The sequence below is a fragment of the Ptychodera flava genome, chromosome 11 (assembly GCF_041260155.1).
Source record: "Ptychodera flava strain L36383 chromosome 11, AS_Pfla_20210202, whole genome shotgun sequence".
Classification (NCBI taxonomy): Eukaryota; Metazoa; Hemichordata; class Enteropneusta; family Ptychoderidae; genus Ptychodera; species Ptychodera flava.
The window spans coordinates 13209888-13234103 of NC_091938.1; the positions used below are offsets into that span (position 1 = coordinate 13209888).

Genomic DNA, 24216 nt, shown 5'->3' on the forward strand with positions numbered 1-24216 from the left:
ACTTGATTATTCAAATTTACAACCATGTTCAGCACATATGGCCTTTGATAAAGTATTGGGATGCAAACTAGTGGAAACTTCAGGATGATAAATTCAAAAGACATGGGGAAATTGACATGAAATGGTACATAATACCATGGTTGCATTGAGCTTTTTCAGCAACATGCAAATCTGCTCACAATTACTGACAAAAGAGGGAAAGACGTATCCAAAACACACTTCTTTCACACAGATGTCATGCACCAGGAAACTAGTTTTTACACCTGAACGTGTCTTTAATAAGTCCATTTACACATTCACTCTCTTCATAAAGATGGAAAAAACTTTCAAGTTGGAAAATAAAGACAGTGATCTATACATCACTAATGGAATTCACACCTCAAGCAATATCTGAAATGGTAGGTCAAAAGTGACAGGATTCACTTCACAGTTGATAGTCCAGGATGCGACGCATCTCAAATGAGCGAGAAGTTTGCAACAACAGTCTGAATGTTCACTGGTCTAAGATCGGTAGACTTCAAATCAGTGTTTACATGAACATGTCCTTGCACAAGTTCAAGTTGTCCGGCTTGTGAAACCATCTAAGTGGACCCAAGATGACGTTCCTGCAGCTTCTTTCCTAGCCTGTGAATGGGGATCTCAGAACAGTGGTCTGCATACAGTGGATGATAGCTAAATGTTCATAGTTGGCTTGATGGAATCACAGAATCCTCTGTCATGGTCCCATGTTGTAAACTGTTGTGCAGAGTACAGCAGTCTGGATCTTCTGTTACATCTCCATTATTCATTATTTCACTGGAGGGAGGTTCCACCACTGATGTATAGCCGTGTGGATGTATGGCAGATCTACTTCGACCTTGCCCTCATCTTTCGCCTTTTTCGCTTCAGTCTGAGTAAAACAAATATATTTATCGTAAGCATGCACATTCTACCCTTGAAATTGACAGACCTTAAAGCGCAGTGGTCGTCGCGCTGCGCATCCTCCTGAGGGGGTCCCCCTCTGTTGTAAACAAATCCAAGAACGCCGCACATGTTACGGGTTGATTGTAATGTTTGCGATATTGCCGCTTGTTAAAATGGCGGCTGATCTGTCATACCAAGCATACCAACTAACCAAATGTAACACGCGATAAAAGGTCAATTAATCTAAGTTAAATATCTGCTGAATATTGAACAATAATTGCACGCTGGATTGAGATCACATTTGCTCATGATTTTCTTGAATCAGTTGAATGAGGCTCGGCTACTGTTATCGCTCGAGCCATAGAGCTAGACGTACGCATGTACGCATGTATATGCCGACAGACTATCAACGACCGGGCTCTAGTTTTCGACATCGCTAGCAAGGACGAGAGCTTTCATTTCAAGAGGCCCGACGGGAGTACAAAGACAACAACCCAAACTACAGAAATCTACAGCTGGCAGAGCAATGCCTGCTGCAGCAAGAAGCATCTCTGCATCTGTTCCGTTCCGTGGTCTGTACGAACGTCCGTGTCAAACTGGGTATATGGCGCGCTACACTCGGCTGTGGAGAATCCAACTCAACTACAAAGTTTACCCCGTTTGGGGGTGCAAAGTACGGGTATCAAGTCAAGCGAAGGACCTTTCATAGGTCTTCTTGTTATGTGGGGGTTATCTCACTTGAAAGAGGATTCAGACCTACCCGGCAATCAGGAGGTACAACAACGAAGTTTGCCCATCACCGGTAGGCCTACACCAGCTAGCGGTTGGATCACTGCCATGACCGTGCACAGGACCCGGGGCACAGGATCTCTCGATACGTCTATGCACGGTGTAGCCGTGCAATTTTCCTGCCAAATGCCGCGAAAACCCTCTCGTTTTGTCTATTGTTTCCTGTCATTTTACTATTTCTTACCACGTAATACTAGGAGAAGTAAGACATGGTGATCAACAGTTGGTTGTGGGCCAAGTCGTCGCGGGCCGGTACGTTGTGGGACCGGATTCTCTATATCCGTGTACGTCAACGCGGTGACCGTCTCCCAACAACATCTCCCGTGTCCTGCTCTGGCTTGCCGATCATGGTCTTGAGTGTAGTTTTTGTGTTAGGCATTGTGCTTGTTGCTGGTCTACATATATAGGCAATGTTGATCATTTTAGTTATGTATTTTCACTGTACTGTACATAGCATTGTGTACAACCAACATGATCGCGCGCGATCAAAGCTTTTTGTTCACTGTGTCTGCGTGCAGTAAACTCAGCGACATAATGTGCTGAGTGTAGTGTCCCAATGTTCGTAGCTCTACACGAGTTTATAGATAGAAATACACCACTGAAGTTCGTTTCCGATCTTAATATTTTACTATTGCATGATGTTGAGTCTTACAAAGGCCTTAACAAAGTGGGGGACTGCTCCCATCTCACTCCTATTGAAGTTGAGAAGACTTATTATGTTTACAAAAATGTATGTTTATCAACAAAAAAATCACGCACGCGCAGCGCGACGACCACTGCGCTTTAACTTTTGCTCAAATTCCATAAGGGAACTAAATTATTCACCATCAATAATAAGATTTCAAATTTAAAAATCAAGAATAAAAATTTGGGGTCACTGTGCAAAATTTTGCACAAAAGAGACAAATTTGGAATTATCCAATATTTACAGACTTGAAATTTTAAATGGCCTCAATCCTAAAGTCAACGCTATGTGGAAAAATTAAATTTTTGATTACAACAAAAATAAGCAAGTGAAAAGTTGAGTTACTCCATGGACCTTCAGAATGAGCACTAAACAAGAGGTTAACCAAAGCAATTTACGTTTGCTAGTTCATATTTCTGTCCCCAAGGCACATTCTACTTTAGTCATTCTCTGCTTGCCAAACACCAATATAAGGGGCTGTCCAGAAATGAAAACTTCCTGATGATAGTTATACAAAAGTTGCCAGTAAATGTGTGTGTGTGTGTGTGTGTATGTATGTATGTGTTGGGCGAGAGGGGCACCCCCCATTCTCAATGAAGCACTGCTCTAAACAATCCTTTATTACAATCCATCACAGAGGCAATTTTCAGTGAATTCTCATATTGATGTTGTCACCCTACCACTGAGCAAGACAAAGGCCACAAATTGTCCCAGATTGCTTTTATATGTTCACAGTGGCACATTACATGTTCAAGTAACTTGAAGAATACTTGTAAAGGTTATATGTCAAAACTCACCTTCGCATACGCTTCTTCCTCCACTGAAAGCAATAAAAGAAGTTATGATAATTATAGGAACACATAACAATTCATAATTCTGGGTTAAAGGGATAGAGTCGTCAGAACCATGCTCAAAGGTTGTATGGGACCCATATGACCCAATGTACACACTGTATCCAAGGTACGATGCAGGGCTCGACGTAAGATCAAATCATCCACTAGCCCGAAGGACTAGTAGCAGTTCATTTTTAGTAGTCCTAAATGAAATCTACTAGTCCTGCTCAAGCAAAGCCAAATGTTGCTCTCATGTTGTAAAGAGGTGTATATATGACCATTCTCATAATTTTTGTCGCAAAGGTTTTTAAACCCAATAACTAACTTTCATGCAAGACTAGCACATTTGCTTACTGCAAAATGTTTAACTTTGAATCATATATAAACCACAAAAATAACCTGAATGAAATGTCCTGTGTAGGAGGAGAGGTCATGAAAATAGCCTATTGCCATCAAGAATAAAATCAGAGGTAGGGATGAATTTGTTGGAAAATCCTTTATAGCTCAGGTAGTGCACCACTAATTTGCAAAGAACATGTTTGTTCATGGTGGGGACAGATTTGTTTCTCCAGAACTGAAATTCATACAGCCATTCACAAGTGTTCCTGTGGAGTGCCTTCATATTTTTGACATATATCACATTTTAAAATTGACCAGCTTGTGGGGAGGACCTCTCATTTGTAATAATGGTTTGTGAAAAATTTTGTTTTTAATAGTAAAAATGTTGCATTTTACCATTTCATGTGCTTGTGTCTTTTATGAGTTTTTGCCAGTTACTGGTAACAAAATGTGATTAGCACAAAAATAACCAATGACTCCCAGAAGTGATTGGATACAACAGTCTGATACACCCATTTCATACGTTGTTTATTCACTACTGTTTTAAGGGTCACTTCAGTATTATTGCCCCAATAATTTACACTTTTCCACTAAAATGGCAAAACAATAAGTTGCTAGCACCAAGTTATTATCTGTGAGGAATTCCCTCACCTGTACAAGCAGTAGCAACTTGCCATAGCACTGTTTTGGCAAGCTAGATGGCTCTTTTTAAGATCAGCTTCAATTAAGCTAGGGGTCTTGACTATATATGGAGGTCAGCATGTGGAGGCATTCTAAAGCAGGGTCAAGCTGGCTACGAACTATCGGAGGTGTTGTTTGGGAATGCCCCTGAAGAAATCTTGAGAAAAATCTTCTTTGAAAGGCAAGGATACAGTGTTTGAACGAAATTGTGGGGTTGCTCATGTTTTTAGGCGAAGTGATGAGCTTCAAGCAAACCAAAATACACGACGTGCAGACAATTCCGTTTGATGCTCAGCGTTGCATTGAGCCATGTTTCCCGGGGCCATGTTACTGGCATGTACAGTACAATTTGATTCTCCGTAGCAGGTAAACTGTTTCATTTTAAGTTGGTGATCAATAAAGTTTGCTTCACTGTTTCACTGTCCAATTTGTTTGGGTAAAAGTTAGTTTATTTTTATATAAAATGATCGAGGCTTGGTTCATTCTTATCGAATGAGTGGCCCGGCGTCCATTTAGTTTTGTAGCGATAAACTTTCCTGGACAGCTACGGAACTTGAAAATTGCACTAGTCTGCAGGACTACCTCCGAAGACATTTTTACTAGTCCTCTTGAAAATTTACTAGCCTCGGGCTAGTGGGCTAGCGCTTATGTCGAGCCCTGCGATGGTGATTGATGAAAGTTAAAACATGTTTGTTATAATCTACATTGTATAATTTAAATGGTTCAGCTACGATGAGGTGCATCTAGATATTGTGCACGAAATACATTGTGTGTAAACAAACTCGCACAGGCGCAGTTCCGACAACAGTTTCCCTTTGAGTTAGTATTATGTACTTCTGGGTAAACTGTATTACAAAGTTCCCTCACAGCGAGGCACACTAGACCAAAAGGAGGAAAATTTCTCAATCGGGAGACCTAGAAATATTACATGTATTTTGATACGACTATCATGATTAGTCTTTTTCTTATATGAAGAATTCCCAAATGGGAGTATTTGTCCTAGATGTGGTAACTGTTAAAAATGTTAATGATTGACACGACTTTGACATAAAGTACCAATGGAGTTGATCCCCATGGCAGAAATACATATTTCGTGGAAGTGACAATTTGCCATCTATCCTTTCTACAGAGGACAGCACTATTATTGAATAAATGTGAAAATATGCAAGAGCAATGGTGAACTTTTTTTACAACTGAACTATTCTGTCAAAGGAGTCTCAATACCGGGAGAAATTCTGATCAGAGAGGAAATCCCCGTTCTCTTTCAGTGTGCCTTGCTGCCTCGTGTCCTTGTATGAACCCCCTGCCACCTTACCTCTTGTGCGTTGAGGTACATCCTAAAGAAATCCAAAATTCTCTTGTACTTTTTTAGTTTCCTCTAAAGCATAACGTTGGTTCATAGTCAAGTACACTAAAACACTTACAACTATGGTGTATGGATGCCAATGATAGTTGACTTTCTCAATCTTCCTTGTCAAACTTGAATTAGACCAAGTATGTACTATGTAACAGTTCCCACGGTTTTGGAATGCAAACTGCCTTCCTATGTGAATGAAGACATTGCCGTACCCTCGATAGTCTCTTACCAGATACTTGTAGGTGAATTATTTGAAAAAGTCGAGACGATCACCAAGTTTGTTGCAAAGCGTGCACTTAAAACCCTCTACGGTAAAAGTTAGAACACTTATAACTAAATCGGTGGGACTACTAGATTTACTTTTTCACTCTCTCGACTTGCACATTCCCTTGAGCAACGACAAGGATATTCATGGCATGCGAAAAATTACAAGTGAGTCTCCAATCTAAAGGCTGCATTTGGTTTGAATGCGGTTTACTTTACCTTGGCAAACTGTGGTTTTAAGTTTGACGACTGACGATCTCTTACTATGTGTTTACCTGGGAAACGAGAGAGCATGTGAAGTGAAACGACACCACTAATAATTTCATATATATTTTACACCTAAACACACTTACCTTTGCCCTCATGTTTCAGATAGGTAACTGCAAGAAACAAAAGAAAGTATTTTTATTAGTAAGAATATCAGATGATGAGGAAGAACGGAAGATATTTACGGATTTACTCAACACTGTATTTGGTCGTACTCACTGTGGCAAAATGGACGACATGAAAGAGGCCAAATACCCGTATGTTGAACCAATCTTGACCTAATACAACCTCTTTCCACAATATATTAACACGCACGTTCTTTCAATCTAGTTTTGTGATTAGTATATATGTCATCGACATCTTTTCTATCTCTGAGATAAAGGTAAATAATCCTAGAGAAAAATTAATGAGTATTAAACTTTGGAAACAAAGTACAGTGATTTCCGAACAGGGCCAATTTATTTATCCGATCATAGAACAACAAATATGGCGGACAACACTGAAGGACATCAGCAAACGCCGGGAGCTAGAGTTGTGAAAATGGAAGTCACAGCTCCAACAGCCCATAAGACGCCCGAAACTGATGAAAAATCAATGGATAAACAAACCCTTATGGCCGTTCTGCAGTTTCTAAAGAAAAACAATCTAAAGGTACGAAAAACTAGCGATACAATATAAAGTATATACTTTATATATCACCGTACACCATACATTTGTTTTACATTTCGCGGTTCAATTCAAAATGTTTGGCTGTGAATGTGAGTAACGCCACGGTGCACCTGATATTCGATTTTAGAACTTTACATAGATTATTCATGGATTATTAAGCTAAATAACAAGGAAGTTTCCGTACAATTTCATGACAAGTGTAACGGCAGTGCAGCATCTTGCTCTGTTCGGGAGCAGGTCACCTCCAGAGGTTGCTGCGAATCCGTAGCCTCTGCCACTCGGGTAGCTTGGTCATTGGAGCAGAACACGTCAAGGAGTGGCAGGGCTCGTTTTCGCAGCAACTCGAGAGGATGCACCTCTACCCCAGTTCGTTTCGTCCCCAGTAATTCACACCCTCTTTGTCGCTGGTTGTGGAACAGCACCAATGAATCATTGATATTACAGCCAACCAACATCCTCTTGCAGAAAGGGGAAATAAATGTGAATTCCTTTCTTCAGAAGCGGTCCTGCGGAAGAGTCTTTCCATCCTTAACTGTTATAACACATTCAAGTTTTATACAAAGCACAGTGAAACTCTAGCCCTGCGTACAGGTCTGTGTGTTCCCGGCGTTATACGGCCTCCACCACCACCCTGCAACGGTCCATGGAGATAACTGGAGACTCTGCGGTCCGGATCCGGACCGCAACGAAAAAACAGTCTTTTTGGCCGAAATTCTGCTCTATCTGGGCAAAATCCTTTCCTTGCCTACCTTTACCTCCTAACCGACCCCAGAAAAGATGCGATTAACTTCTCCTAATGTCCAAAACCGCTCGTTTTCTGAAACACAACGTTCTCGACAAGTTGTTTACCAATGGAGATTGCCATTTTGAATCTCGCTGCAGAGTCCCCAGTTATCTCTATGGACCGTTGCAGGGCTGTGGTGGAGGCCGTATAACACCGGGAACACACAGACCTGTACGCACGGCTAAGTGAAACTCCAGTGTCTGTGTTCAAATTATATGTGTACAATGGAGGATGTCATTTTTCCTCATCAAAATATAAAAATAATGGCATTTTAACGATTCCCAAAGCCTCACAGAGCAACACTGTTCAAAAATGTTTTACAAGCATTGGAGAAAAACAGATCCTTATGTCATTAAACAATTATTTGATGAAAAGAATTACAAAACTTCTTGGAGAATCATGGCAAGAGATACTGCCACTTGTTAGGACTGACATGTAAAGCAGTTACAAATTAATGTTGTCATTTCTATATCTTTGGCCATCTTGACAGCAACACTGGATGATCACAATTTAGTTCAGGAATGCAAAAAAACTTAGTTCAGGAATGCAAAAAATCATTGGTGCCTTTCATTTGGTAGATGTATTGAAGAAAAGTGCACAGTTTATATCTTGGTTTTCCTGGACGGTACCCTATCCCCACCCCCAACGCGACAATGGAAATTTTCAACCTGAATGAAACCACCAGTCACATAGTCACAGATTGTGGTAACATGCATTTCATGAAATTTTGATTTGGTACATTAGGGTACTGAAACTTTGCTGCGTCAGGAGGCCAACATAAGTGCCACAGAAGATGTTGAACCATCTAATACAGAACAAGATGTTTCTTCAGTGCTGTCAGCATATTCTAGGTAAGTCCATTCATATTACAAGATTTATCAGTTTTTAGCAGCCACAATGTGAGGGCATAGAGAGCGCCCTCAAGCGACGGTTTTCAGTTTAGAAAATTTGCAACTTCAACCAAAACTATCAAGCTATTTATCATACAAATCTTTAGGCAGAATCCACAGAGCCATACAAGTCTACATCCAGCAATGCAGTTATTAAATCCTGCACCTCAAGTCCAAATACTGTAAATTCATTTCCTAAAGAGCTACTGAAGTAGCTAAGCAAATGTTTGCAAAGTAATTAAAAAAGACACATTTGTACTTTTGTCGCCATCCAACATTTCCATCCATGCTACTGTGAAAGGAAGTACCAGTCAGATGGCCAGTGTTGTCATCACTGTTTTTCCTGGTGTTCATCTTGTTCTCCCAATGTCTGTTGTATTCACAGTGAAGGTGATCCATCAAAGTATGAAGAGTACTACAACAATGTCATTTCGTTTGTCGAGTCAGCATTGGACAGATACAAGGTGTGTATGCACCAATGGGAATAACAAAATACTGCTGTGAAGAATACAAAATACAAAACGGTACCAAAAATGAATAAAAAAGGAACACTGCATTGAAAAATGAGATATGAAATTGTTTCATGTTGTCTGCTGAGACTCAAATGCAACTGTCGCATAATATATTAAATAGAAGGTGGCATGATGACAAAAAGTGGTAAATTTGCACAATTTTATAAACAAAGACAGAAAGCGTTCAAATTAAAATAACATGTCACGTATGCTATTCAGTTAGAGGATAAAGTGTGACTTGTGTTTGTAAAACATTGTACGTCTGCATTCACATCAAAGAAACTGTGGTATGATGGTTTTGTAAACACTAGTTCTACTTCATAACATTTAGCGTATGCTTGAATCTCCCAGTAATATGAAACCCTACTACTAAACTTGAACACTTTCCTTGACACTTTTGACAGAGTGAGCTTGCACAGATTCTGTACCCGGTATTTGTACATATGTATTTGGAATTGGTTTATAATGGACATGAAACAGAAGGTAAGCCAGTCATTTAATATTGTGTAGTTATTGTCTATTCTTCTGATTAATCCTGATGTGGTTGGTATCAGTGTTCACGCTTTCATTTGATATGAATACAGAGTTTGCCCTCGAAAATTTTCACCCAATGTCTTGTTTAGTGTAGACTGAATTTAGTAGTGTAGACTGTGTTTAGTATGCTTTCAGTGGAAATTTGTGCATTTTTTCCATTCTATTTGAAAAATATTTGTCGCGTATGATTTTCACAAGAAAGCATTCAGCCACCACAAGAGGGCGCCACACCCCAGCCACCTGAAAATGAGAACTTTCTACATTCAACTTATTGTATTCTAGCCAATGTGAAGCCCAGTAAAACAATTTCCTGTATCCAAGACAGGGCCAAATATATTGCAAGTTCAAGTTCAAAGTCAAAGCAGACGGATCTGAACCTTGATCATAAACTTTTGATAATTTGAAAATGGACATTTACATTATTTGACATTAGTTGGATGAAATATCTGCTGATTGTATTGTAGAAGGTAGTTTGAACTGAAAGTTCACTGAATATTCAATTATATTACCAAGGGTAAAGATCAGTGGACAGGAAAGCATAAAGCATTAACAACTAGTGACCTAGGGAGTCTTCAGGGGTAGAGTCACATTTCATGCTAGCCAAAGGCCCCACCATCTTTAACAGCCCCTAGAAAGAGAGGTTATATGTACATAGATTGATTCAGATTAAACCTGTGGCTAGTTCTTGAAGTCAGCGAATTTTATTTTTGGATTTCTTTTTACAGCTCAGTCATTCTTTGATAAGTTCCATGGAATTCAAGAAGAGTACCACCAAGAAGACCTGGTTAAGTTATCCACAGTGACCAAGAAAGAACACATGAAAAGCAATGAACTCATGATAAACTTCAGGTAAAAAGGAAAAGTTACCCATTTGTTTAAGAGTTTTTAGGCCAATGAAGGTCAGATTTTCTCATGATTGACCTCATCAGTCTTAGACTAGGGTGTCAAGTCAACTTGTTGGCCTTCTTTGGTGTTCAAAATAACCTCAAAATAGTACCGTATTCCTATAGAAACAGCTGACACACAACCTGAATGATTGACAATATCACGTTAATGAAAGTTAAAGACTCTATGAGTGAAGTGACTCTCGGTTCTTGTTCGTAAAATGCATTACTACAAAAAAAAAATTCTTCATAGACAAAAAAACAGTGGCTGTTTTAGTCATTTTATTCCTGCAGAGTGGTATTTCATTAAAGCGCATAAAGGCATATGGAACACCTCTTACACATAGATGTACATTCACCAATGCTGCAGGACTTTACAATCCTTCAGAATCTCATTGAATAATGTCTTCCATCAGCTGTGCCAAGTGTGTGGACATGCTTACAATATACAATTAGAGTATTGTCTATGTTACCATGTAATACTGAAGCTATTCATTCATTCATTCATTCATTCTTTATTTGTCATGTAATAGTTACACGAAATTTTGTGTACATTGGCAGAAGACAAAAACAAGAAAAATTAATATAATATAATATAATACCTAAAGACTAAATATACTTATAATTACCTAAACATACATTTACACCAACACGCATATAGGCAGTAAGCATGTATGAATGACATTTTAAAGTGTGAATACATCAACATCACTCTTTTGTTGACATATTGAAATAAAACTAATGATAAAATAACTAACTTCTCTCATGGCCAGCAGCCCACAAAATTTCAATATTGGAATAACAAAATTATGTCTGTAAATATAAGGCAGAAATGCTGCATTCTTTGCTAGTACAATAATATCAATTTCTTGATGAACTTGACAGATCCAGCAAATTCACCATCAAGATGTCCAGGGATTCTTATCAACTTTTAAAAAGACATTTACAAGACAAACAGCAGAGCATTCTATTGGACATCCTACAAGAACACCTATACATTGATGGTAGGTCAAACTCACCAAATTTACACAATAGTGTATTGAATCTTTTTATCCTGGTTTGCCCTATTGCGAGATGCAACCCAACAATGTAAAAGTGAACAGGTTTACATGTATACAATAAAATCTAGGTTGCCGAAGAGTCTTGATAGAATTCAGCCTGTTTCACTGTATGTTAACTTGTCTGTGACATTGATTGAATAGAGTACCTTTGAACTTATGTAGGCATATTAAATCTTTTGTGCTATTTGTAAATTGACAAAAATTTTCTAAATAAGAAGTTTGAAAAACTATTTTCAGTCAACGCACCATTTAGTTATTACAATACATTCTTTGCAGACCACAAGTACTTTGTAACCTGTTTCTTGCTCAATCTATTTTGTGGTCCACTGCTCATGTAGAAGTTGTTTACAAACTACATAATATACAATTTTATGACAATGAATATTCTCCATGACTATGATTCATAATTGGTTGATTTACATCCTTGAATGATGTTCATTCACATGTTGCAATTAATACTATTATTCAGGAAATTGAGCATTAGATATAACAAGCAGGCAGAAAGTAGTCACAGTGGAAGGTATATGTGATAAAACATTTCTCTCAAAGATAAATTCAATAAATCACAGCCAAGAGCTTTGATACCAATCATACTATGTTTATTACTTGACAGTGTTTGACGGTTTACCAAGAAGTAAACAGCAAATAGACGCTACTGCCGGTGCTATGACTGGTGCTGCCAGGAGGGAAGGTGAGACATCTGCCAAACACTTGTTGAAAGTCTAGCGTAATGATGTAATGTCATTCATCCAGTGAAGTGTTCCTGAATGTGCAAATGCTGTTACATCATTATATATGCAGTGAATTTGATTTTTGTGTATGAGTGTTACATACCAGGGACAGCAAACAAATCACGGTGCACTGTAAGAACACTGAACCAAATTGTCATTATGAAAGCAATAGAGTTTACTTAGGGGGCCCTCCCATAGCTGTTTCAAACAACTGGACCTCGTAGGATTATGTTGAATAGTAAAATTAATCAGTATGGGTGCAGTCTTGTTCAGTCTTGCCCATTTACCTATGTTTTCTATGAGAATGTATCCATTTAAAATTATCACACTGTAACTTGTCTATCATTTTGCTTCTCAGCTAACAAAACCAAGGTGTTTTATGGATTGCTGAAAGAACCAGACATCAATCTGCCAATTGAAGAAGACGATGATGTTGGAGAAGGTGATGATAAACCAAAGGTAATATCTTCATTTTCTAGGGATGAAACTAATCTCTCATTCTGTGGCTCAGCAAATAAACAATTACATATACTCACATAAGTTGTTCAAGACAACAATACCGCATCATGTTATAAAGTACTTTTGTTTTACAAAGCCCTGTAGGACACGACAATGTACTGCCAAACAATACAACATAATATCATACACCAGATTGTACTCACATTCATCACAACGTGTTTATAAGTGTACCACAGTGTAACACTCTACACCTCACACACAGCCCAACACTCCAGCAATGACATACCGGGTATATACATTTAATCATTTTGTACAACCAGTCTCTCACTTGTAAAAATGTATGTACACAATTGTCTTCAAGAAATATCAACAAACTTTCCAATTTCAAAATTCAATTTACATCTTTGTGTTTAATTTCAGTGGTACAAATGTGATGAAAGTAGCTCTCATTAAGAAATCATGCATTTTCATTACAGTTAAAATAGCTTTGATTTTTCCTCCACTATCATTCTTATTTTACAGAAAAAGAAAGTGAAGAAAGATTCACAGATGGGCAAAAAGAACAAACCTGATCCAAATGCACCGCCACAAAATAGAATACCACTGCCAGAATTGTAAGTAATATTTATGCATACCAGTCAGACCTCGCAATACATTTCTAAAAATCTGAAAACAATTTACTGCTCTGTCTAATTTTCACCATTGAAGTTGTACATGTTATCTTACACCATGTAAGAGATATGACGATCTGATCAACTGTAAAGAAACTTTCGTGAAGTGAAGATAAGAAAGATGTCCAGTTATTTAACATTTCCATAGGTAATATGTAACTCATCATATCATGTCAAAATTTATAATAACTCTGAAATATGCCATCATGGTATATAATATAGTCCGGAGACCATTGCAATTTCTCACCTGATCACCCCAGTTCCCCAATAAATCAACAATCACCATTTGATAACAATGGGTTTTGGGCCAAACCATGGTGATGAAAGGGTTAAGTCACCATGGAACATTGTGCACATTTTCAGAGCTGACCCAATATTTTCTTGACCAATTTCTTGTTTAACGTTTCATCTTTCATTTCAGACGGGACATCGACAAAATGGAGAAGGCACTTGCATTGAGAGAAACAATGAAAAGAGTCAAAGTTGGGTCTGATAATATGCCATCTATTTGCTTCTATACATTCCTAAATACAAATCATGGGTGAGTTCGTTTACATTATATGCCAGTTTACCATTCATAATTGTATGTTGTGAAATCTTTCACTGTCCAGTATTCAAACATGAAAAAGGAACAAGCTCAACTTTTTTGTTGAGATCCTTCTTCAGAGAAACATTCAAGCGTTTGTTCTAGAAGTAAAAGATGTGCCACATCAAACCTTCATCAGTGTACAGTTTTCCAGTGGTTTACATCAAGGGCTCAGTAGAGTTTGGAAATTTGTTTGAAATACTTCTAGCACTATTCTAGAGAAAGAGGTTATATTGTATTCCTAATTTTGGCCAAGTTCTGTTAATTATGAGCTTGTGATGCCTTCAAAAATATGAGAATTTTGAAATTCAACTGTTCCCAATAAATAAGTACAGTTTTGATGTTTCCAAAGCAAAATTTTCCACACTCAGACTATTTGTGGCCATTCAACAGATGATATATTGATACTAAGTGTTTTTTGTCAACAAAATGAGCATACTAGAAATTAAATTCATCTTAAATTGCATACTGTATTCCCCAGGAGAAAAAAGACTAATGCAAATGTTATGCCATGCATATACTTGTGTTCATATAATAAATCTCTGTCATTGTGTGATCCAGTATCTCTGTGAGAAATGTCAAACTTCTATCACAAGATACATGAGAACACTCCAACATCAGTGTTACTCACACAATTCCAATCATATCCCATATTATTTTTCACAGAGTATCCAGTGTGGAGGTTTCTGAAGATTCAAGTCTAATGGCTGTAGGCTTTGCAGATTCCCAAGTCCGTGTGTGGCCGCTGACGCCCAAAAAGTTACGATGTGTCAAAGAAGCAGATGAGTTGATGGCCATTGATAAGGATGCAGATGATGTCTTGGAGAGAATCATGGATGACAGGTAGAACAAAAGAATAGAGTTACAATCGTATGTTCAAGGTCACTTTAGGTATTTTTGTTTCATATCAGCATTATGCCTCAAACAGGAAAGATTTTGCGTCTCATCATCATGTGTATTGATCTAGACTAGCCCCATCAACCTTTATTTCTTCATGTTCACTTGAAAAACTAAAATGTAAGAAAATGGCAGTTTTACGCATCCACAGTAATTATTACATTTATTATCTGTAGGATCACATGCACACAACATAGTTGTGAACGGTGAAATTATCACACCAGCATTTGCCAGATGTGAGAATTACCATTGTGTGTAAACATTTCTGATTCATTTTAATGTCAGAAAGTGGATCTCAGTTCATGGGATAAAAAAAATGAAAATAAAACCGAAAACCATTTTGCAGCATCAATGCAGAAGACCCAGTATGAGAAACAAACCTATTATTATTTATTGGCCTTTCATGAAGATCACCGGTCAATGCAGCCAAATTTGTCAAATATCTACTGGAGCCAAACACAGTATTGTTAAAATCTAGACAGTAAATTTTGTAAAACATAAAAAAAATTGAGTATGATAAAAATGTTTATGTCATTTATTTTTGTAATGAACAGAAGTGCAACTGATAGTAGAACATTACTAGGCCATAGTGGACCTGTGAATGCTACAAGCTTTAGTCCAGACAGAAGTATGTTACTGTCATGCTCAGAAGATGGAACAGGTAGGAAAAACTAGCAATGTTTAATCCCTCACCTTTCAAACTTTTCCCTATTCTCATCGTCTTCTCAGGCCTGTTTTGGTCTGTACAAACAAGAACAGGGTCAAGAGATAGCTGCATTTATTATGCATAATTTGTTTGTAGGTTTTATATGCGCACATCTCATTGTACAGAGACTATCAATATAAAATTTTAACCATATGTTGATTGTTTTGAAATGCAAAGTGAACCGTAAATTGATTGGCTGACACAGACCAGTTTACAGCACTGTCAGCCAATCAGCTGTTGCATTTCAAAGCATTACTCCACCCCCTGCCCTGTATGTTTAAACATACTATGGTGAAAAGTAGGGCAGTGCAAAGCATATCATTGAAGATTGAATTAATTTTCACCATTTTAATTATCGCATGTAGTGCTCTAAAATGTTTTGGTGTGAGAATATTCTGTGTGAGAATATGAAGAATTTGTTTAAATATTACAAAAGGTATTGTATCATGACATTTCTCACCAGGTTCCTCTGAATAAAAACATAACTTTTTTATTTTTAATTTGCAGTTCGGTTATGGAGTCTCCAAATGTATGTGAATTTAGTGTGTTACAAAGGCCATAACTATCCAGTATGGGATGCACAGTTTGCGTAAGTTAGCTTCTGTGTCTTGTATCCGTGAACTGACAACTTATATTTAATCACATACCAGAAATGTGTTTGCTGCAAATTACTTCAGTATGTACAGAAGTGAATGCATTTAAATTGTGTCTGAACAACTCTGATGACAAGAGCACCGAGGAGAGAATGTGTCATAAACATCATCAAATAGAAGTTAGTCTCTGATCCAGTAGGAACATAAAGAAGAAGAACATAAAGATGTACCTGCTTCTTGAAAATGAATCGCATGCACTGCCATGTTCCCAATGCCACATTATTGTTGTGATGATAGTGGGTCTACACTCTAAACTTGGGCTGCATTTGCCTGATGATCACTTATCTAGCTGTTCACCCCTTTTCCCTGTGTTTTGATTCAACAACTACACTAAGAGTAGGTTTGTGGCAAAGTGTTTCAGGGATGGGGAATGGGGTTGGATGGATCAAACTTTGAATTGTCAGGCCTGAAAAAAACTAGCTTTCAATGTCTGTGGTTTAAAAATTGGTTTTCTTTGTTTTACCTCAATCTTATATCACATTTGCCCATTTGAAGATTGTAAAGATTGACATATTTCTCTACTAGAAATATGTCAGCGTGACTTTGGTTCTATCATATGTATTTTTGTTCATACTGTACCTCTTCGTTAAACTTGCACAGCCCATATGGATATTACTTTGTGTCAGCTGGACATGACAAAACAGCCAGACTTTGGGCAACAGAAAACCACCAGCCTCTCAGGATATTCTCAGGGCATCTCTCTGATGTAGATGTAAGTAAACGATAACACAAGTGAATTGCGTCACTCTAATCCCAACATTTAGGGGGAAAAAAAGTGTATCACATACCTGTAGAAAAGATTCAATGGTGCATTTGATCTGACTGGCTCCTTTTGTAAGGAAGTTCATAGTTATGGTTTTAGTTTACAATAATTTGTTTTTGTTCAGTCCACTCATGGAAAGGTGGGCAACAGGTTATGAAAGTGTATTTATTAATTCAAATGTTAGGTTTTAGTAAGGACATGTGGTTCTCGAGATGGTTGGGGTCCACTCTGGGCCAAAACGTGTTTGATATACAAGTGTCTTTATTAGATCATAGACCTTATGGGTCTATGATTAGATACAGGGTAACATACAATGAAAACTTTGAAAATGCCCAATTTTCTCATGAACCAACATATGAAGCTGAAGGTGACTGTCTGTATTTGAAATGTTTTGTTGCAATCTAAGTGTTGGTGATATTATCCATGACAAAGCCTTAACAATACCGTAATTTTACAAAAAGATAAGCCATCCATCAATCAGAGTGTCATAATCTGTTACCCCTAGGATTTTGCTCTACCTAACAACAAAGTAACAGAAAGAGACAATGGAAAATAATGTATCCGGAAGATCAATTCTGTCCTTCTTGTGAAAGTTTATGGAGTAGCTTATTTATGTAAGATTAAAATTCATATACAACTGACATGTATATTATTTTCTTATGTTCAACTTGATTATTTATTTTTATTTCAGTGTGTGAGGTTTCACCCCTATTCAAATTATGTAGCAACTGGTTCAAGTGACAGGACATGCAGACTCTGGGATGTACATACTGGCAACTGTGTCAGGGTTCTTACAGGACACAAGGTATGTCATAGCCTAGCTGAACAAATATCTTTGTCATTATGGTATCTCAATGTTTTTCATTGTTTCAGCCCTCTGTCAGCTGTATGGAGCTGGTGTAGTTTTCAAACAGAGGAAAGATAGAAGGTATCTATGTAGGTGTCGCAAGAGCTGACACTTCAGTGCAGTGTGTATGTTATCAACAATGAATATGCCACATAATCTTGCTATGTCATAGTTTCTTTAGATGTGATCACTGCTTTACAGCCACAGTGTACAGAAAATGTATTCATTCATTACTGATAATTTTGACAACTACTTCAAAGGTTTTGAAGAAGCACAACCGTCTTTTCTGTAATGGAGTTGGACACCTCCAGACTGAAATTGGGATAAATAATGTAAGCTGCAAAATGTGTACAATCATTGAATTTAGAATTCTGAACATGGCAGGTAACAGTCATGAATGGCTGCCCATCTCATGCATATATTAATTTCTACCAACAGGGACCAATTCACTCAATAGCTTTCTCACCAGACGGTAAACACATAGCAACAGCTGGGGTAGACAAGACAATACTATTATGGGATATAGGACATGGCACTCTCATTGGAAGGTTAAAAGGACACACAGACACTGTGTACTCTCTGTCTTTCAGCAGAGATGGCACTGTGTTGGCATCAGGTGAGAAAACGTACAGGCAATGGAAAACTCTGTCATTTGTAATAGCACATACAGTAATCCTTTCACAGCATGGGATATGTAACTTTGCTCATAAAATTGTTTGTTGTATCAATTTCTTTCAATAAAAGCTATTGATATCCAAAACGTCGGTCCTCAATTGATTGCTGATAATACTAGTATTACAATGGTCTGCCTAAGGTTTGATGTCAGTTGGGTCGTGACAGCGCCCTCAAGCAGTTGGTCTTCCAGATGTCAGTGTGCCATATAGGTAGTTTAAGTTTTGTGAAGTGAGAATTCAATGTGAAATTAAAATCCATCATCTTAAGTACTGTTTTCAGTTCAGTCTAAGTTTTCGTGATTGTAATCTTTGATGATTCACAGGTGGGATAGATAACACAGTTAAGTTATGGGACGTCAATAAGGCATTTGGTGAAGTGGACACTGATGAAATCACCAATTCAACTCACATTACACTGTAAGTAAATACCGGATGTCACCTCTACTGTAACTGAAGTTTTGAAAAATTTACATTTATACTGTTTTAAGGCAGTTTGTGCCTCGAAAAATTTGCTCAAACTTTCCTCATCAAACTTTCAACCATTCTCTTTCAAAATCGACAATAAAAATCAGGGGTTACTTTGCAAATTTTGGTACTAGAGAATGTTTATCGATATTTGAAATTCAAAATGGCTGCCATCCCTGTGTTATCTCCATAAAGGAAATAAAATGACATCAAATTACTCATGAATTCTAAAAGATTCCATCTTGTTTGTGTTTTACAGGTCAGAAAATACCAACTACCTACTGGACTCCTATCCAACTAAGTCTACTCCAGTTCTTCACGTCCACTTCACACGAAAGAATCTTCTCCTAGCAGCTGGTGCATATTCAGCGTAGCACACTACTGCATGGTTCACAGTTATGTCTCGAGAGATTTATTAACTCCTAGACCTACTAACTTTTGCAGTCAGTAACTACTTTGACAAGCTGTGTCTTTAACTCTGTCACTTTCATGGTTTGGCCTCAACCCATTGTTATCAATGTGATTGTGGACCTGTTTACAGAAAATTGGCCTGGGGTAAAGTGAGGGATAAACAGGTTAAACCATTACTCCTAGTTCCAGGTTTGTGAATTTGACCACATCAAAGTTGACAATTGAGTGCATGTGCCGCCTTTATGGTTTAAGACATTGATTTTCAAAAGTGTTACCTAAACTCTAAATGGTAGACAGTTGACTTCAATGGGAAAGTCATCATTCTGGCTTTATTTATTATTCACTGACAATAAAAAGTTTTGATTCCAAATCATGAGAGAATAGAGGAACCCTCAAATTTTTCATCTTTGACATTTGAATGTAAAAGGAATCTTTAAGTCTGCTTTGGCAATCCCATCCTGCTGTGCAAAATGTTATGCAAAGTTGCATTGAAATCAATTTCAAATGAACTCTAGTGATGGTATATCAATGCTATTCTTTGTTATGATCACCGGACGAGCCACCTGGTTATACTGTAAACATGAAGTGTGTCAGTCTTCTTGAAGATTATTTTTTCTGGCTCACGAGGTTACAGTCATTTCTTGTATGTACTGTGTTGTAACATGTCAGCCTCAGTGTGTCTTTGTACTTGCAGTCTTCAAGTCAATTTTAGAATTTCTGGACATTTCTGTGCATCAGCTCTGTACCAGTAAATCCAATATATAAAATTGTCTTTTCTGGATTCAGAGGGGCATGTCAATATGGCTAAGAAGGCACACTGGTCTGACACTATTTCCAGTGTTTTTGCTAATAGGATGGCAAGCCATGAAACTTTGCTGTGGTTGTACTTGTTTTACCAACGTAGCCATATTTGAAGACAGTAGTGATGGTCCCAGGATTCTTAGACCAGCATGTTCAGCACTTTTGTTCAAAAGCTCCTTTTTTATGTAACAAATAATGCAGTAAGAAAGCATATTTGTTGAATTTTGAAAAACTATTTTTTACATAGTAATAATAAACCAAGTTTATGTCAAGAAATAAGTTTGTGACATGATGGGTTTCAAGCCAAAAGAGTAATTATCATATACCTCAAGCCACATTCCTGTGTAACCCTATGGAAAGAAGCACTGTTATATTTGTGCATTAATTTGCCATATCACACTGAATCACACTTTAATGGTCTAAATATGGGCAATAGCGTGCATTTCTGAACTTCATTCATTCTGGTCTCTGCATTGCTCTCTACAAACATGCCATTCCTACACAAGCCAGTGCGAGATTCGAAAAATGTCTCTTACTCTGATCATAGAGGTGACAGTGAAGCTAACAACAGCAGCTGATTTTCCTATTGAAATCATGATACCGATGATCCCTGCTTTTCTTGAAAGATGAGATTGAGTACAATTCGTGCATTGGTACATGAACCTATCTGTTAACCTCAAGATATGTGAAAGATTCTAAAACTAGTCACATCACAGTGCTATGTCAGAAAAGAATCAATAAGGGGGGCTACCTTTCAAAATGACAGCACTTTTGATTTAAACAATCTTCATAATACACGAAGAATCATACTTATCATATCATACTTAGTGGCATTTCAAAACAAACTTGCTGTCACAGCTTCTTACTTTGAATCATGCTGACTTGGTTTAGAAATAATTTTGAGTTTTGGCGAAAGTCTCAACAAGTGATTACCGCAAGTATGAAGTGTTGGAGATTCAATAGAGTGACGGCAGATCAGTGTGACAGATACAAAGTCAACCAAATGCAACCACCAGGAAAAGTAAGTGGAGAAGGTCGACCATGTGTAAAGTGAACTACCAGGAAAAGTAAGTAGAGAGTTAGTGCTTTGGTAGTGACACTGATGTCTTCAACTGTGTAATTTCCTGACTATAGTCCATTCTTGTTGTTTGCAATTGCAGTTGGATTGTCAGCTTGCAGGGAAAATGGAAGAACAGGGCTGATAGAGTGAATTGCCCTTCTGTGTTAATAATTTGTTTTTAGATCACAAAGTCAAGGTGAAAAAGAACTAAAGCAGACAAACATTGCAAACAGAATATAACAAAGCAGACTTGCCTCTCTTTCCACAATCTGATTATCGTCCGAATGTACAGGTAATTGCACATTGCAGAACAAAACAGCAAGTCAATTATGCTCTTACTCAATTCATATTTCCATGACACTCTATTGAAGGATGCTGTACCATGTGTCTATTCCTTGTAGTACTGTATATTAAAGTGGCACTCCCACTTGGTAACATTTTTAAAACACATTTTTTTAACATAATGACCGTAGATCATTATGTTATAGGGGTTGAGTGGGATGTCGTCCATTGAAAATTTTCCGTAAACGACAAAAAGTGGAAAACTGCTAAACAGACTGCGTTGATATTTGGTACAGATGTTTAGACTAATGTCAAGGTTCCGATTCCGAAAAATGGTGCCAAACGGATCAGCGGTTAGATAGATATGGGAAATTGTTGACCCCCTTTTTCAACTAATTGATTTTAGGGGCCTTCCATATGTGTATTTTTGGAAGGTACACCAATCCTGCATTTTGGACTGTATTATGAGTTATGGAACAGAAATGTGTGTTAGATGAATGCTAGAAACATGGAGGATGCACTGAATGGCAGTATCAGATATTTCCACGCTCTTTTGGGCATCAAAAGCGATAAAAGAAACATATTTCATACTTTAGATTCTCACATTTGAGATGACCCTAGGCATTTGTAAAGTAAACATCCTTGAGTCAATATACAGACTTTGACATTCCAGAGATTAAGTATCCACGACCTCACATGTTACAGTCTCTTAACCCTTTCACCACCATGGTATGGCCCAAACCCATTGTTATCAATGGTGAGTGTGGACCTGTTTAGATGGAATTAGGGGTGAACAGGTTACACAATGAAGTTACAAGTTTAAGGTTAGATATGAAGCTAGCACTAGCATCTGTCCTGAGCATCTGTCCTTGTGTTCTCACAGGAAATTACAGGGAACAAAAAATTATTTGAGAAGTTTCTCTTCTTTAAATAGAAGCTATATTACAATTTAATCCTGTCATGGATGGATTGCTCTCAAATGATCTGAAACACAGTTATTGGCCATAAGGCCAAAGTAATTAAATTCTTTGTTTTGCGTCCCCGCCCGCTTAGGTTTTTTATGTTTTCATAAAAAAACACACACAGTGTATTTGAATAGAAAATTTTAGGACACAACTGCTTAGCTTTTCTGAACTAAAATTTTGTTAAAATTTTTTATTTGCTGCAATCAAATTACATTGTGTTAATTTTCTTGTGTGTGTTTTTCAGCCGCTTAGACGCGTACCTTTTCGCATTCAGAGTGGACGCAAAACAAAGAATTTAATTTCTTTGGCCTTAGCAACAAATCTATAGCAAGATTTATGTAAAGTTCATGAACTTACACAAGGTATTAGACAAAAAGATGACCATGACTTTGCTGCCCTACATGTACTAGATCATCTTGCCCCCTTGCAGTAACTCAGTTCATTCCTATCTTAGCTTCAGTTACTACTTTCAACATTTATTTCATTCAGATTTCCTTAGCTTAGTGTATAATTTCGTAATCTTAATTACTGTCAACTTAGCTTTACTACACTTATTCTAACCTCATTATTCTTACACTACTGTTATACCTTATAACCACAAAATTTTTCAAGAGATGCATACGTGATTGTCACTCAACAAACCATTTACAGATATGTCTTCTGCTTTTTTCTCCGTATACATATACATGTCTCTTTTCTCATAAAAATGGGCTTAAAATCGCAATGTGAAAAATAGTCTTTCAGCTATATGTTGCACATTGACTTTGTGGTCTGTCTAATTCACAGTGAGTGGGGTTGTTGATAAATGCCGATAATACTAGACGGTCATTATGTCCAAGTGCCATTGGCGGTATTTTTAATGCCAACGGTCGATATTTGACGTGGCAACTGCACACGGATCGTGAGATATAGATAAAAACATGTCATTTCCCGAACGTATTTTTCACATCCCAAAGTTTTACAATCGTTTCTGATTATGACCCGAAATCCCCCTTGATGTACTGTTATGCTGATTGACGATATTCTAGGGAATCCATAATAAATTAGTTTACCTCCCACAGTGAAGAAGTAACAGCATTATGCCTTTACCTCAGGTAAGTTTTTTTAAAAGTTCTCCGTAGTTTTTGTCGTTTTCATTATTCTCAATCAGTTGTATTATATTTTTAACCAATACCACATAGATATCAGTTTTTTATGTGTAAAATATTAGCTGCCTCTGATGACTACATTTTGTCATCAGCCAGTGCTGAGACAGCCTGTTGGCCGAAACTAAGTTCCGTTTCATAACAATGTTTCCAATTTGAATATCGTCAAGAAAATGTACAGTTCAGATTTATATCACTGATATCATCTCCTACCGCGTCAAGGTAGTTTTTCCCATGTTCAGTTTCAAAATGTTGAATGTCCATTGCCACTGTATTGCATTGAATTGTTGACTCGAGTCGACTATCTGTGTAGTGTGCTCTTAGCATGGCAAAGATGTGTTATATTTAGGTGTGCCAACCACGATTATCCAGAGTGTTTCCATGATGAAATGTTGGTTTTTTTCAAGTCAAATGTACTCTAAATGTTTAGACGGTTTTCCTGTAGAAAGGGTTAATCTGTGTGCGACCAGAATTGAGTCACAGCCCACCAATGCTTCGATTATCAATGGGTAAGAATGCCGAGGCACTCCCAATAGTTTTCCCAGCGGCTATACTTGTCACGTATGCAAATTCTGGTGGAATCAGCAAAGCTTTTTCGTTTTTGTGCCGAGTCAGTGAGACTCGACTTTCTCCCGCGCGTCACGGGGC

General features: G+C 37.6%; 1 protein-coding gene and 1 long non-coding RNA gene across 2 annotated transcripts; one reads left to right on the plus strand and one right to left on the minus strand.

Moving 5' to 3' along the window:
• Window positions 1-254: 254 nt before the first annotated feature.
• LOC139143538 (uncharacterized) lies at window positions 255-6474 on the minus strand. Its single transcript, XR_011554630.1, has 4 exons — window positions 6338-6474; window positions 6205-6231; window positions 3175-3197; window positions 255-889 (listed from the first exon to the last, which is right to left on the minus strand). It is a non-coding gene; the product is annotated as an uncharacterized lncRNA (long non-coding RNA).
• A 106-nt stretch (window positions 6475-6580) lies between these two features.
• On the plus strand, window positions 6581-20386 carry LOC139143537 (transcription initiation factor TFIID subunit 5-like). The gene is made up of 18 exons (XM_070713964.1): window positions 6581-6769; window positions 8316-8422; window positions 8847-8925; window positions 9378-9456; window positions 10233-10356; window positions 11277-11395; window positions 12066-12143; window positions 12542-12642; window positions 13165-13256; window positions 13735-13854; window positions 14566-14742; window positions 15351-15457; window positions 16010-16091; window positions 16756-16867; window positions 17610-17723; window positions 18204-18381; window positions 18763-18856; window positions 19164-20386. The coding sequence occupies exons 1-18, from the start codon at window positions 6605-6607 to the stop codon at window positions 19276-19278; spliced, it is 2043 nt and encodes a 680-aa protein (XP_070570065.1). The 5' UTR covers window positions 6581-6604; the 3' UTR covers window positions 19279-20386.
• The last annotated feature ends 3830 nt before the right edge of the window (window positions 20387-24216 follow it).